Source organism: Podarcis gaigeae (assembly GCF_964106915.1).
Source record: "Podarcis gaigeae genome assembly, chromosome: Z".
NCBI lineage: Eukaryota > Metazoa > Chordata > Lepidosauria > Squamata > Lacertidae > Podarcis > Podarcis gaigeae.
In genome coordinates, this window is record NC_139691.1 from 19,532,087 (window position 1) to 19,548,079 (window position 15,993).

Genomic DNA, 15,993 nt, shown 5'->3' on the forward strand with positions numbered 1-15,993 from the left:
GGGGAAAATGACACATAATTTGAGATTTCAGTGAGGACTAAAACCTCCAGACACTTTTCATATGATTTGGCATTCCTTTTTGGCATATAATGCAGCCGAACATCATTTTCAAGACAACCCTTGTCACAAGCCTGGCAAATCTGGAATAATCAGATAATGCTGATCATATTTGCTTGGATTTTGTTGCCTCCTCTCATATGTAACTGTACAGTGCAGCATAGTGGTTAGAATGTCAAAACAGGGTTTGGATCCCCATTTGGACACAAAGTTCATTGGGTGTGACAATGGGGGCCAGTCATTGCCTTTCAGCCTAGGGTTATTGTGGAGATTAAATGTGAAGGGGGAGAACAATGGACTTGTCACTTTGAGCTCCTTGGAGGGAAAGGTGGAATATAAAAGCATCACAATTAATAATAATTAATATTCATAAACTGTATTCATTCTATGTGCCTATTTTATAATTTTGTATTTCATCTTTTCGCTTTCACCTGTTGTATAAGGTCTACCAGACTTGCATGTTGAGCCCCCTGGTTTATGGAAGTGAGTCATGGGCAGCTTACAACTGCCAGGAGCAATGCCTCAACTCCTTCCACATATGCTACGTCAGGAACATTTGGGGCATCACATGGCAGGAAGAAGAAGAGTTTGGATTTGATATCCTGCTTTATCACTACCCAAAGGCGTCTCAAAGAGGCTAACATTCTCCTTTCCCTTCCTCCCCCACAACAAACACTCTGTGAGGTGAGTGGGGCTGAGAGACTTCAAAGAAGTGTGACTGGCCCAAGGTCACCCAGCAGCTGCATGTGGAGGAGTGGAGACGCGAACCCTGTTCACCAGATTACGAGTCTACCACTCTTAACCACTTCACCACACTGGACAGAGTTTGAAAAAATTATTTGCCCTTCCAAGCCCACATTCCTAGCATTTTCGCACTCCTGCCTCAGTGACATCTACACTGGCTTGGTCTACGTCCACAGAATGGAAGATGGCAGGATCCCCAGTGGCATAGCGTGGGTTGTCAGCACCTGGGGCAAGGCAAGTAATTTGCGCCCCCTAACCCGTGGATTTGCGCCCCCTAACCCTAACCCCCAGATGTTGCGCCCGGTGCGGCCGGCCCCCCCTGTACCCCCCACGCTACGCCGCTGAGGATCCCCAAGGGCTCCTGCAAATGTGACACAAAGGCTGGCAACATCTGCAAATGTGACACAAAGGCTGGAAACATCAACTCTGCCATGTGGGAATTCCTTGTAGACAACCACAAGTCCTGGAGACAGACAGTTGGGTCCTGTATCCACAGCATTGACCAAAGAAGGAAATACCACTGGGAGGAGTGCAGAGAGAAGAAACATCATGGTGCATCTCTAACAGTGAAACCAGACACCTTCATCTGCCCCAGACATAGCTGTCGTTTCCCCTTTTTTAAGGAAAATTCCCTTATTCCAAATAGGGAAAAGAAAATGGAAAAGATATGGCCCCAGGTGCAACAAAACATGTCTCTCCCGTATCGGCCTCTACAGCCACATAAGGCCATAACCTTCCAACAGTTTGACTTCACTCCCAAAGATGCATTCCTCCTTTGTCTCCTGAGACAGATGGATGCCAACAACAGTAAGTTATAATGTTTCTTTCTTTTCTGTATACAGTACATTTTTTCAAGAGAGTTCTATGTGGATTTCCAAATTGCTGTGGTTTTGAGAAACTCAGTGCAGAAACTTTTTCTAGTGGGTTAAATGGTCTTTGTCATTAAGAATATAAGAAGAGCCTTGCAGGATCAGGCCATGGGCCATCCAGTCTATCATCTTGTTCTCAAAGTGGCCAACCAGATGCCCCTTGTGGGAAACAGGATTCAAGGGCAAAAGCACCCTCCCTTCCTATGGTTTCCAGCAACTGGCATTCAGAAACATTGCTGCCTCCAACTGGGGCTGCCCCAGATCTCCCCAGTCATTGTAAAGGGAGGGAGAGCAGGTGCAGTACCTGCCAGCACCAGGAGCATGTGTTTGGAGAGATTTGAGGTGGCAGATTAGGGGCATCCTAAAAACTATGACCCATGTTGAGCCCACTCCAGCAGGAATGTCCCCAAATGTCTAGGTGCGTTGGGCAATGTGTTCAACCACAGGAATTCCCTTCAAGGATTATTATTTTTCCTGTGACACAGAAGCTTGTTTTCTTCTACTCCAGAGAGGAGGATTCGAATTACAAGGAGATTCTGACAAAACATTAGGAAGAACTTTCTGATGGCAAGAGTATTTAAAGAGTAGAACAGATTCCCCCAGAAGGTGGTGGACTCTCCTTCATTGGAGATTTTAAGTCAGGGGTAGTCAACCTTTTTATACCTACTGCCCACTAATGCATCTTTCTTGATGGTAAAATTTCCGTACCGCCCACCAGTGCTTGATGGGAGGAGGATTCAGCTTGTGCCATAGAACCCCCTACCGCCCACCTAGAATCCTGAAACTCCCATTAGTGGGTGGTAGGGACCAGGCTGACAATCTCTGTTTTAAGCAGAGGTTGGATGACCACCTGTCAGGGACTCCTAAGCTGTGATTCCTGCATTGCAGGGATTGGACAAGATGACCCTTGGGATCCCTGCCAATCCAATGATTCCACCACTCTGTTATTCTATCCTGCTCTTCCTCCCAAAGGGCATCAAACAACAAGCAATAAACCATAAAAACACATATGGAAAACTGCTCAGATGCCTTCACGTTTTGCCAATGTTTTTGAAATGAGGGGAGAGTGAAAATGGGTTCCTTGAAAAGTATCTGCTCTAGCTCCTAGTAATAATACCCACTCTGCTGAGGATATATCCTGCCAAGTCTCTTATCTCTGTGTTTTGTGTCCCTCATGCCTCTGCAGGATTATCTCTCAGGCCATGGCGCAGCTGAGCATCAATGTGCAGTGTGTCAATGGGGTCAGCCTGCTTCCATCCATAATGAGACTGATCCCAGGCATCTCCATCTTCTGTGTGTGTGTGGGAGGGGGTCCTGTCCTTCACCCTGGCTTGTCTTCTTGAAGAATTTCTGCCCTTACCTTCTGCATTTGGTACTTTGAGTTAGGTGGACCAAGATGGCAAGTAGGATCTATCTGCAAGCGTCATTCTGCAGTCAGAGTGTCAGACGAGGACATGCAAGATATCATGGTTTGAATCCCCACACAACTGTGAAGCTCACTTGGGTGACCTTGGAGGCTAGTCACCGTCTCTCAGCCCAACCTACGTTGCATACTTGATGAAATGTGGAGAGAACTATTTACACCATTTCAAGCTCCTTGAAGAAAAAAGGCAGCGTAGAAATGGAATAAACAAATGCAGGAGTGGTATCTATTTCTTCATTCTGTTTATTTTATTTTTATTTCAAATGTATAAATTTTAACAAGGGATGAATTTTTGCATACAAGCAAGAAAGCAACAACAAAACAACAAAAATGCACTAAAATCATATGGAATGTAGCATCTGGTGGGAGAAGACAAAATGACTGCAATGTTTTCCATGCAAAGATGCATTTCCTTAAAATAATCATGCAGAATCACACAATGCTCTTACACACAATAATAAGACTTTGCCTGAAGCCTTGTGCCAACGTACTTAGTGGTATGTCCGAGGCCGGATTTAGATTTGATGAGGCCCTAAGCTACTGAAGGTAATGGGGCCCTTTATATGTCCAGCTGTCCTTTGTCAACAACAAATTGCCCCTGTTGTTTTTATGTTGCTGAATATATTCTATATGGTAATTTATGAACCTAATAGGTATCTAAAGCCATTTGCACATAACAAAATATGTGTCTTATCAAAATAATTGTTGAACTGAAATACAATTAAGAAGAAGTATATTCATAGTGAAATATTTTTTGTTGGGGGGCAAGCAAGTGAGTGGGGCCCTAAGCTATAGCTTGTTTAACTTATACACAAATCCGGCACTGGGTATGTCCCATTAAGCTCAATTGGATTTACTTCTGAGTAGACATAAAGAGGATCAGGCTATTAGGCTGCAGTCCTATGACACTTACTTGGGAGGAAGCATCAATGAATTCAGCAGGGTTGATTTAGAAGTAAATATAAGTAGGATCTGGGTAGGCTCATCTAAACAAAAGTGTTTTCAGCATGTGTCCATATCAGTAGGCAAGGAATTCTGAGGTGTAGGTGCTGCCACATTAATGATCGTGTTCTTACAAATGCAGAAGGTAGAAATGTAAACAGACATTGCTTTGTGTATCTGTCACATTCAGCACCTTTTCTGTTGCCCTGCAGTTCATCAGCCAAATGAATGAATGAATGAATGAACAGGGAGTTAACACAACTGTTTTCCTTGCTTTCCAATTACTAGCAGTCCAGCAGAAATATGAAGAACATATAGAATCATAGAACTGCAGAGTTGGAAGGCACATCCAAGGGTCATCAAGTCCAACCTCCTGCAATGTGAATTACAATGCTGTTTTGGAGAAACATGGAGATCTCTGGAGGACGGACTCAGTTGGTCTGGGACACTTGCCTCTGCCTAAGCCACCATTATTCAGAGAGTTTCCTTGGCCAGCCCTCCCAGTGTGAGCCCATCATTGATGTGAAGAACTTCGTAAGCTGAACCGCTGGGCCCTTGAGCACGTTGCCCAGAGGTAGGACTCCTGATCCCATAATTGTTCACTCCAGAGCAGCTTAAGGTTGGCAGATTAGCCGCAGCTATTTCTGTCAAGGTTAAGGGATGCAACGAACTTGCTTGTTTCAAGAAACACGCTCACTCCAACCAGCCTTCACTTAAACAGAAAGTTTGCTGTTCAGTTTTCTGCAAACTGCTCTGAAAGCCTTTTCTCACTAAAGGAATACAGTTGTATTAATGACAACTGCAGCTGGCTAAAGAAAGAGCTTTGATTAAAGCAATTAAACAGAAGCTATGGATGAAATGAAAGGTAAGGAGAGCCATAGGTACTAAGATTTCTCGGAAGAAAAATGAGTGGTGGTTGCAAAAATGAGCCACCAGCAACTATGAAGTCTTCCTCTCTAAGAAATCATAGAATTGCAGAATTGGAAGGGACTCCAATTCAAGATGACCCTTGAGTCATCTAGTCCAATTCCAGCAATGCAGAAACGCAGAAACCACAACTAAAGAATCCCTTGCAAACGGATATCCAACTTCTGCTTTAAACCCCCCAACAAAGGAGAGTCCACCACTTTTTGAGGGCATCCTCTTCACTGTCTAATGGCTGTTCTTCTGTCAGAAAGTTCTTCCTAATGTTTAGTTGGAATCCCATTTCTTATCATTTCAATCCATTGGTTTGGGTCCTCCCCCCTGGAGCAGCAGAAAACAAGCTGGCTCTGTCTTCTCTATAACAGGCCTTCAAGAATTTGAAGATGGCTCTCATGTCAACTCTTGGTCTCCTCTTCTCAAAGCTGAACATCACAGACTCCCTAAACAATGTCTCTTGGTTTCTCAGTTGCACTCCAGGTGGAGCTTGACCAAGGCAGAATAATAGTGGCACTATTCTGTCCCTCGATCTGGGCACTTGATTTGGATGTAGCCTAGAATAGCATTTGCTTTATTTGCATCACACTGTTGCCTCAGTGTGAGCTTGGGGTCTTCTTAGAGCCCTGGATCCTTTTCATATCTCCTGCTGTTTGCAGGGCTTCTCTTTGGGGCATCTGGTTGGCCACTGTGAGAAGAGGATGCTGGGATAGATGGGCCACAGGCAGGTTCTTCTTACAGGGCCCTGTGTACAGAACGCCCCCTTCCACTGGGTGGGAGAAGCCAAGGTGGGGTAGATAGTGGGATGTTGCAGCTTTGGTAAATTGTACACAGGACGCGGGTGGCGCTGTGGGTTAAACCACAGAGCCTAGGGCTTGCCAATCAGAAGGTCGGTGGTTCAAATCCCTGCGATGGGGTGGGCCAACCTCGCAGTTCGAAAGCACGTCAAAGTGCAAGTAGATAAATAGGTACCACTCCAGCGGGAAGGTAAACGGCGTTTCTGTGCGCTGCTCTGGTTCGCCAGAAGCGGCTTAGTCATGCTGGCCACATGACCCGGAAGCTGTACGCCAGCTCCCTCGGCCAATAAAGAGAGATGAGCGCCGCAACCCCAGAGTTGGTCACAACTGGACCTAATGGTCAGGGGTCCCTTTACTTTTTACATAGGAAGCTGCCTTATACCAAGTCAAACCCTCACTCTGTTCTAGCTCAGTACTGCCAACACCGACTGGCAACAATCCCTTCCAGCTCTACAATTCTATGATTCAAAGCCTATTGTTAGTTTAAAACATTTGGATTTTTTTTTAAAGACTTTCCAGATATGAATCATATTCTTTTCGTTTCGACAGGTAGGGGGTGATTTTTGTTTATTTACTTTGGTTTTAATGTGGAGTCCGTTCAGGCAGGTCCCAACCTGGCTGCCCTTCCAATCTCCTGTGGTGACAGATGGTGGTCACTGCTCATCTGTAATTAATTGAACTCTCTTGACTGCAGTCTTCCTAATGCAGCTTGAATTATCTCCTGGGCAGGCCGGCTGCAAAGGCCTCGCCCCATCCAGCCCTTACATAAGGATTTCCCAACACCAGCTTAGTTCCACAGCTGATCTTTGTGTACCACTCGTCAACCTGGGAAGGGAGCCCATCTAGGAGAAGGAAAGCGCTAATCCTAAACCTTCGCTGCCTTGCGGGATATCTTCAGGTGAAGAAAAGGCTAAGGAGTAAACCCTACACAAGTCCAGAGTGGAGTCCCTAAACTGGCTGGATGACCCCTTGTATGCCTCCTTCCAGCAACTCGTGCAGCCAAGCTGGTGGCAAACATATAGTTCTGCTATATGACTACATCAGCGCAGCCAAGAGGGGAGGTCTTGTTATTTCAGCAGCCTAGGACTGTTAATAGTGTTTTATAGACAGGAATTATTTTATTCATGATTTGTTGATTATATGATTGATGCTTACTTGTCATGTTCTGTTGTAGGCTTCCTCAAACTCGGCCCTCTAGATGTTTTGAGACTACAATTCCCATCATCCCTGACCACTGGTCCTGCTAGCTAGGGATCGTGGGAGTTGTAGGCCAAAAACATCTGGAGTGCCGAGTTTGAGGAAGCCTGTTCTGTTCCCATTATTGGTTGGTTGCAAAGCTGCTTTGGGATTCATAAAAAAAAAAATCAATCAAAGCAAATCACTGAAATTTGGACATACATCATTTGGAAGAGCTTCCTCCCTTGAAGATGCTGTCAATAAGTGGCAGGGAGGGGAAAAGCTATTTGCATCCACCTGTCTCGAGAGACAATGGAGTGTGCCTCCCAGGGGTGAAGTTAAACCACTGCATTAGCAGCATCAAAGCCTGGGGCACAAGCCTGGACAGTGTGAATGGAGGTTCTGGGCTACCCAGATGACAAGAAAGCTTCCAACAGTTTGACTTCACCCTCAAAGGTGCACTTTTCCATTGTCTCTCAAGACAGACAGATGCCAACCAACCTACCGAAAAGGAGGCAGGGATGACCACCAACTTGGATGGTTTTTAAAGAGGATTGGACAAATCCAGGCGAGGGTTATGCTCTGCCCCCCCCCCCCAGTCAGAAACAGCAATGCCTCTGAATACCAGTTGCTGGAAACTGCAGCAGGGGAGAGGGTTCTTGAGGGTGGATGAGCATCCTTCAATTCCTTCATCCAAGTTGTTTATAAAGACATTGAACTACTACGGGCCCAGGACAGATCCCTGTGGTGGCACCCCACTTGTCCCTTTCTTCCAGGTGATGAGGAACAATTAGTGAGCACTCTTTGGCCTCAGTCAGTCAACCAGCTACAAATCCACCTAAAAGCTACCTCATCTAGCCCACGTTTTGCCAGCGTCTCTGCAAGAATATCTTGGGTGACTTTGTCAAAAGTCTTACTGAAATAAAAATGCACTACATCCACAGCATTCCCGATACACCAAGCTTGTAAACGTAAAGGTACCCCTGACCGTTGTGTCCTGACGTGGATGACTCTGAGGTTGCGGCTCTCATCTTGCTTTACTGGCTGAGAGAGCCGGCGTTTGTCCACACAGCTTCCGGGTCATGTGGCCAGCATGACTAAGCCGCTTCTGGCGAACCAGAGCAGCGCACGGAAATGCCATTTACTGTCCCACCAGAGCAGTACCTATTTATCTACTTGCACTTGATGTGCTTTCAAACTGGTAGGTGGGCAGGAGCTCACACCCATCGCAGGGATTCAAACCGACCTTCTGATCGGCAACCCCTAGGCTCTGTGGTTTAGACCACAACGCCACCCATGCCCACACCAAGCTTGTAACTCTTATCGAAACAAGAAATGAGATTTGTCTGCCATGACTTGTTTCTGAAAAACCCATGCTGGGTCTTAGGAATCACAGCATCCTTTTCACAAACTGATTGTTTTAATTATCTGTTCTAGAACCTTTCCTGGTATCCATGTCAAGCTCACCAGTCAGTAGTTACTTGGTCCTTCTCCCCACCCCCCTTTTTGAAGAAGGGGTCATTTGCCCGCCTCCAGTCTGCAGGGACCTCACTCAGACAGAGGCTCTGCAATTACACCTGCAAGCTCCTTTAGTACCCCCTAACTCATCAGGCCCTGGAGATTTGAATACATTTAATGTGGTTAGGTGTTTCCTTATCACCTCTATCCCCATCTTGGGCTATAGCTCCCTCCTTACATCATTTATTCTGTTATCACCAGGTTGGGCATTGCTTGCCTTTTGGAGAAAGGCAGAGGCAACGTAGGGGTTGAGCAATTCCACCTTCTCTGTCATCCGGTAGCATTTCTCAACCTTCTCCACACAGATGACCTACTACTTGCTTGTTCTTCCTCGTTTCAAACATAACCAAAGAAACTTTTATTATTTTTAACCTCTCTTGTAAGCCTGAGTTCATCCTGAGCTTTGCCCTGCCTGACTCTCTCCCTGAAACTACTCTTCATGAGTTCCCCATTCTTCCATTTCTTATATATGCCCTTCCTAAATCTCAGTGCATCTGTAATCTCCTTATGCAGCCACACCAGTCTCCTTAGATGCCTCCCACTTTTCTTTCTTGTTGGAATTGTCTGCCTTTGGGCCTCCAATATTTCACCTTTAGGAAACTTCTCTCCATCTTGGACTCACTTCTCTTTGAATATTTCTGACCATGGGATCTCACCCAGTAGCTCCTTAAGCTTAAACTCACCTGATCCTGCAGGTTCTTCTAATATTGCCATATTCTTATCAAACACCAGAGGGCTGGAGCTTTCTGACTAAACAACAGCTGTATACCCAAAGCTCAATGAGGTCTCATGGAGATCGGGAACAATTAATCTGAATCCTCCTTCCAGCAACCAGGCAAGAGAACTGTGTGAACTTCAACACTCTTTAACTGGTTACAGAGTCAATTGGTAGGTATCCCCCAAAGCCAGCTAGTCCAACCTCCTGCAATTAAGTCTCTCCTATATATTCCATTCTGCTCTTTTGCCTTTCTCTTATTTTTATTGTATCTGTTTGTTTGTTTGTTTGTTTGTTTGTTTGTTTGATTCACTTCAAGAACCCCCCCCCCCCCCGCTTAAGTGATAAACTGAGGAAGGCATTTCATGTTACTTTATTTAAATACAGAAAGAATAAGTTACAGCAACTACGAGTTAACTCCATAAGGCTTATCCACTCAGCTTGCTGAGGACTCCTTTAGGAAACAGGGATAACCAACTTCTCAATAGGGATCGTCCATCTGGGGGAAGATGCTTTCACTACTTCCATATTCCTGGCCAGGGGAACCTGACACAAGCCCCCCCACCCAACAAAAAAACCCTTCTCTTTTTGAAAGCCTTCTCCTCTGGAGAGAGAGGGGTCCGCAGGGTGGGGGGCTCAATCCTCTGGTTCTTGTGGAGGGCGCTCGGGTCACAGGCTCCTCCTCTCGAGGATGCACTTGGTCAGCCCATGTTCTTGCGGTTGCCGTAGCCCCTGGGGTGAAGTTCCTTCCACTCATCCCACTCCCGGGCTTTGCGCAAAGCTTCATCATCATCCTTCTCCTCCTCTTTCTTCTCTTCTTCCTGCTGCTTTTCTGCAGCTGTTGCAGGACCGAAAAAGGGAAAAGCCAGACTGAGAGCACAGTAGGGAGGAAAACTCTGAATGCACTATGATTCCTGTATTGCAGGGTGTTCGGCTATATTACCCTTCTGGGTTCTTTTCAACCCAACAGTTCTGTGATTCCATGAACAACCACAACAGTTCTCTTACACTGTAGGATTTTAAACAGAGAGTGGGTGTGCAGGGATTCTTTCCTGCATCGCAGGGGGTTGGACTAGAGGACCCCATGGAGTTCCTTCCAATTCTACTATTCTAAATCCTCAGCCTACTGTTATCTGCTGCTGCTGGAAGGAAGCGGGGAGACATTGTAGGGGAGACATTAATCAGGGCTTTGGCTAATTAATGTTCTTCAGCCTTTTAAATGTGTTTGTGGCAGGTGGGGCATTATTTTGCTGTTTCTGTTGTAACTATTTATATGTGCTTTTATCTTATATTTTTATCAAATCAAATCAATCAATCAATCAATCAATCAATAAACAAATAAAACAAAGCTATTCAGAGTGGGGGATTCCCAGTCTATGCTGCTCATAGACACAACTTATTTATGGCAATTCTGTCCCACCTCTGTTCTTCCAGGATCTCAAGGTGGCATACACAGTTCTCTCTCCATCTGCATTTCATCCCCACAACAACCCTGCGAGGTAGGTGATACTGAGAGGCAGTGACTGGTCCCCACGGTCACACCCAGGGAGCTTCACAGCCAAGTGGGGATTTGAACCCTGTCTCTCCCGGGCCCTAGTCTCTCACCATTACAAGAGGCATCCATCCCCAACACCCCTGACCCAGATAAATACCTGAGGTCGCTTGTGATATGCCCTGATCAGGAAGGGCTCCTTGTTTTCGATGCTGCTCATACCAGTCATCCACTGTCATTGTCGCCAGGCTTGGGTAGCCAGCGCCAAACACCCTATAAGAAAGGAATGAACATTTTTATCATTTAACCATTCAGCACAGTGGTGGAGCAGAGCTGTGCTCTAGTCCTAGCAAGATGGGAGTCTCTTTGGCTGCGGGGTTCCCATGTTCGGGAGACAGGTCTAGGATGGTACTCTGAAGGAGCTTGCAAGTGTAGAGCTACAGGGTACTCCTGGATACATATTTGTCACTTACAGAATCACAGAACTGTAGAGTTGGAAGGTGTCCCTGAGAGTCAATGCATGAATCACAGTTCAAGAATACATGAAAGGCAGTCATTCAAGTTTCACTTAAAAATATTCAGTGAAGGAAGATTGTGGTTGTTTTTGTTATTGCCAACATCATCACCATTATTCATAGAATCAGTTGTTTATTATTATGTTTATTATTATTAAAATTTGTATACCGCCCTTCATCTGTAGAGTGCAGAGTGGTTCACAAAACAAACATACATAAAATAGAAACAAACACAAAATACATAATTAAAACAATAACAAAAGCAAACCAATCCCCCCACCACAACAACACATTTAAAAGGGCATTGGATGTCACCTAGCACTTAAAGGTGTATAATGAAGACACCAGGCGAACCTCCACAAACGGGGAGCCACTGTAGAAAAGGCCTGTTTTCATGTTGCCACATGAGGCACACAAAGAAGGGCCTCAGATAGTGACTGGAGGGTGCAAGTAGGTTCCTATGGAGAGAGATGGTCCTTGAAGTACTGTGGTCCCAAAGCATTTAAGGCTTTATAAGTCAAAACCAGCACTTTGAATTGGGCCCGGACGCTAATGGGCAGCCAGTGCAATCAGGCCAGGATCGGTCCATTATGCTCAAATCATCTTGCCCTGGTGAGCAACCGGGCCGCCAAGTTCTGCACCAGCTGAAGTTTCTGAACTGTCTTCAGAGGCAGCCCTATGTAGAACACATTGCATCAATCTAACCGAGAGGTTAGCTGGAAAAATCCCCCAGAGCCATCTGGAAACCCATTGGGTCCATCTGCCTCTGAGAACGGACTATCCTCATAGGTTCCCCACCTCTGCAGAATCGTAGAGCTGGAGGAGGCCCCAAGTGTCATCCAGTCCAACTCCCTGTGATGCAGGAATCGTAACCAGCATCACACACCTGGAAGGAGCCAGCCCCCCCCCGAATGCCCCTCCCCCGAAAAGAGCAGAGCACCCATACTTTGCCTGGGCAGTATCCCGGGTCAGGATGAAGGGCTTCAACGGAGGCCCAAGCGGGCGTGGAGGCTGCATCCCTGTACCCTAGAGAAGATAAAAAACACATTTCAGCACACAATCCAAAAGACACATTCTACCCTCCACAGCCAACTGAAGGGCCCCACCCCATGACACCCACCCAGTGACAGGTGACGGATTCTGCTGCCCACAGGTCACCTCAGATTCTCCCAAGTGGGGCAGGACCATAGGTCAGTGGTGGAGAATTTGCCTTGCAAGCAAAAGGTCCTGGGTTCAGTCCCATCGCCATCAGCAGGTAGGGCTGGAAGCCACTGCTGCCAGTCAGTGTTGGTGGTACTGAGTTGAACGGAGCAAGGGTCTGACTCAGTATAAGGCAGCTTCCTATGTTCCTACATACAATTTACCAAAGCTGCAACATTCAACTATCTGCCCTGCCCTTGCCTCTGGCCGGATCTGGAAGAGGGGGCTGTTCTGTACACAGGGCCCTGTAAGAGGAGCTGGCCATCTCACCCAGCCAACCAGGTGCCAAAGGGAAGCCGGCAAGCAGAACACAAGCATTACAGAACTCTCCCCTCCTGCAGCTTCCAGCAACTGGTATTCAGCACAAAGTTAAACTGTGGAACTCGCTTCCATAGGAGGCAGCGATGGCCACCAATCTTTAGAACAGGATTAGGGAAATTCACGGAGGAGAGGGCTGTCGATGGCTAAGAGCCACAATGGCTCTGCCCTGCCTGCACATTCAGAGGCTGCAATGCTACTCTTGTGCTCTGAGTCTGTTTGCATGGGTTCCCTTTGGGGCACCTAGTTGGCCCCTGTGAGAAGAGGAGGCTGGACTAGATGGGCCATTGGCCTGATCCAGAAGGTTCTTCTTATCTTCTCTTGTGTGTGGGTCCTGCTTGCAGGCTTCCCATAGCAGACATCTGGGTGGCCGCTGTGATGGGGTGCCGGGCAAGATGGGCCCCTGGCCTGATCCAGCAGGGCTCTTCTTATGTCTTCATGGGTGTGGTCAAAGGACATCTGGGGAGCCCAGGCTGCTCCAGGGCCTCTGTAGCACCTCTGTGGGGTGGGGAGTGGCATTCTGATAGAGGGCTCCCCTGTTTTTCACATGTAAGGGGTCACATCACTACCACCACAACCACAGGGGACCACTCAGATGCTATCTCCCCATTGTAGAACCATATAATTGAAGAGCAGGAACAGATCCCAAGGGGCATCTAGTCCAACCCACTGCAATGCCTGAAGTGCTTTCAGGCCCCACAAAGGCAGAGAGGGCGGTCCCCTCCCCATGTCCCACCACCCTACCTGCTTCAAGGCATCCCGCCGAATGAGGATAGCGACTTCCTGATCAATGCTCTCGATTTCCTCCAGGCTTGTGCTAATCCACTTCTTGATCTGGAGCAAGTAGAACTCCCGGATCTGCTCCTCCTCTGCCTGGCCACCATCGATGAAGGGCTTCAGGGTGGCCAGCTGGTTCTCGAGCTCCTTCTTCTGCTTATATCTGTTTGGGGAAAGGACATGGAGGGGTTGGCCTAGATGACTCTCAGGGGTCCCTTCTAACTCTAAAGATAGGTTGGATAGGCATTTGTCAAGGATTCCTGCTTTGCTGTGGGCTGGACCAGATGATCCCTGAGGTGTCTTCCAGGATTCGAGGGATAAGGCTTTGAAAAATATTTATGTTCCTGTCTATTTTAAATTTGAGCACTTTGCTTTCCCTGTTTTACAAAACAGCTTCTTTGAGCCTGTTTTCTAAACTGCTGTCTTAAGTTTAGGTATTCAGCCCACTGCATACCTATAATTATGGTTTTTCCAATGAAATTATTGTTTTATTTCTGGCTTAATTTAATTATTGTTTATTCTGAAACATGCCAGAATTTAAATATTACCAAAAAGGTATCATAGTAACTGAAAATATTTAAAATCAAAATGACTTGAAACTGACATTTGCCACCCATTATCCAGGAAGGCCTCCCCACTCACCTTTCGATCTTCGCCTGCCTGTTGGATGCCATGGCAAGGATAGCTGTCTGTTGATCAGTCCCCAGAACGGAGTTGATGTTGCTACCGGAGGACTCACTTTCATCCCCGCTCTCCACCTCCACCTCCCGTGGGAGTTGGAAGCGCCCAATCCCATAGTCTTTGCAGACCTTCAGGAAGTCCAAGAAGCCAGCACGGGCCCTCTGTACATGCTCCAGGCGCTTGCTGGGGTTGACCTGCTTCAAGACGAGGGCTGCCAACAGAGCAGGGACCAGCATGAACTTCAGATCAGCTGAGGAGATCTCCTCCAGCTCTTCGTTGTGGCTGAAAGGAGAGAGCAGAGTAAAAATCATGGAGTTGGAAGAGATGCCCCAAGGGCCATCTAGTTCAGCCCCGCTGCAATGCTGGAATTAGAGCTAGAGAATCTGGCCAAGCTCTGCAGAAAAAACCTCCAATGGAGGGGAGTCCACCACCAGTTTCCCTCCCTCTCTCATAATAATAATAATAATAATTTATTTATACCCCACCCATCTGGCTGAGTTTCCCCAGTGACTCTGGTCGGTTCCCAATCAAGTGTTAAAAACAGTACAGCATTAAATATTAAAAACTTCCCTAAACAGGGCTGCCTTCGGATGTATTTTAAAGATAGGATAGCTGCTTATTTCCTTCACATCTGAAAGGAGGGTGTTCCACAGGGTGGGTGCCACTACCGAGAAGGCCCTCTGTCTGGTTCCCTGTAACCTCACTTCTCTCATAACACTAGAATGCATGGACAATTTTTTCAAAGTCCTTCTTCACACAGCACATAGCTAATTCGTGGAGTTCGCTACCACAGCGGAACACAGATGGCTTTACAAGAGGACAGGTTCATGGAAGAGGAGAGGGCTATGAATGGCTACTAGTCACAATGGCTTAGGTAGCCCTCAGTGAAGCCTACACAGGGCGGCCATTGAGGCTCCCAGCCTCTGTGTGTGTGTACACAAATGCGTGTGGGGGTGCCAAACTGGGTCTTTGACTTGGGCAAAATAAATCCTAGTTTTGCCCCTGTGGGCCACTGTGAGAACAAGATGCAGAACTAGATGGGTGATTGGCCTGATCCAGCAACCAGGCTCTTAGAATTATATAACTGTAGAGTTGGAAGGGACCATGAGGGTCAACTTGTCCAACCCAGGGCAACATAGGAGTCTTTTGCCCAATGCTAAGAATCTCATGCACTATTTGCTGAACTATTTTAAAAGCAGGGAAAAGCAATAGAAGAACCAAATCAAACAGCTTTTATTCCATAAATTGGGAAAAACTGCCTATGAAATGTCAGGATCTGAGCAGAGAATGCATGGTGGGGGTGGGCACCTCCCTCTTCTATTGTGAAGGGGTGAGATCCAGCCCAAGCAGAAGCTTGTGGCGGCGAGGAGCTGAAGGTGCCTCTGGGCAGATGCAGAGTGCCTCTGGAGCCACAAGCTGAAGATCGGACTGCAGCCCTGCCGGTTTCTAAAGGTCATCGGGCAGGCGCTGCCATCCCGAGGTAGACTGTGAGCCATGGACAGCCCCCCCCCCCCATGGGGTGTATATGTGGCGCCCTCTGCACATGCTCTACGGCACCTGAAGAGCTGGAGCTCGGCGACGGCGCTGGCGGCGCGTTCCAGGAGGCCGATCCCGCGCTGCACCTTCCGCTGCACAGCGGGCGCCCCCGACGAAGGTTCCGCGGCGCTGCCATCCTCCACCTCCTCCAGCAGTCGCCAGCCGGACTCCAGCAGCTCCGACAGCCGAAGCGGCTCCTCCGTAGTTGTGCTCGCCGCCATCATGGGAGAGGCGGATGTGGAGGGAAAGGAGCGGACGGAAGTGGTACCGTCTTGCGGCTGAAGGAGGTGCCGCCATCTTTAACGAGGGCCTGCA

General features: G+C 47.3%; 1 protein-coding gene across 1 annotated transcript; it reads right to left on the minus strand.

The window, feature by feature from the left end:
• Window positions 1-9,516: 9,516 nt before the first annotated feature.
• IGBP1 (immunoglobulin binding protein 1) lies at window positions 9,517-15,925 on the minus strand. Its single transcript, XM_083721114.1, has 6 exons — window positions 15,700-15,925; window positions 14,104-14,424; window positions 13,429-13,624; window positions 12,113-12,192; window positions 10,812-10,924; window positions 9,517-9,997 (listed from the first exon to the last, which is right to left on the minus strand). Exons 1-6 carry the CDS (start codon window positions 15,900-15,902, stop codon window positions 9,861-9,863), a joined length of 1,050 nt encoding a protein of 349 aa, XP_083577240.1. The 5' UTR covers window positions 15,903-15,925; the 3' UTR covers window positions 9,517-9,860.
• Between the last annotated feature and the right edge of the window lie 68 nt (window positions 15,926-15,993).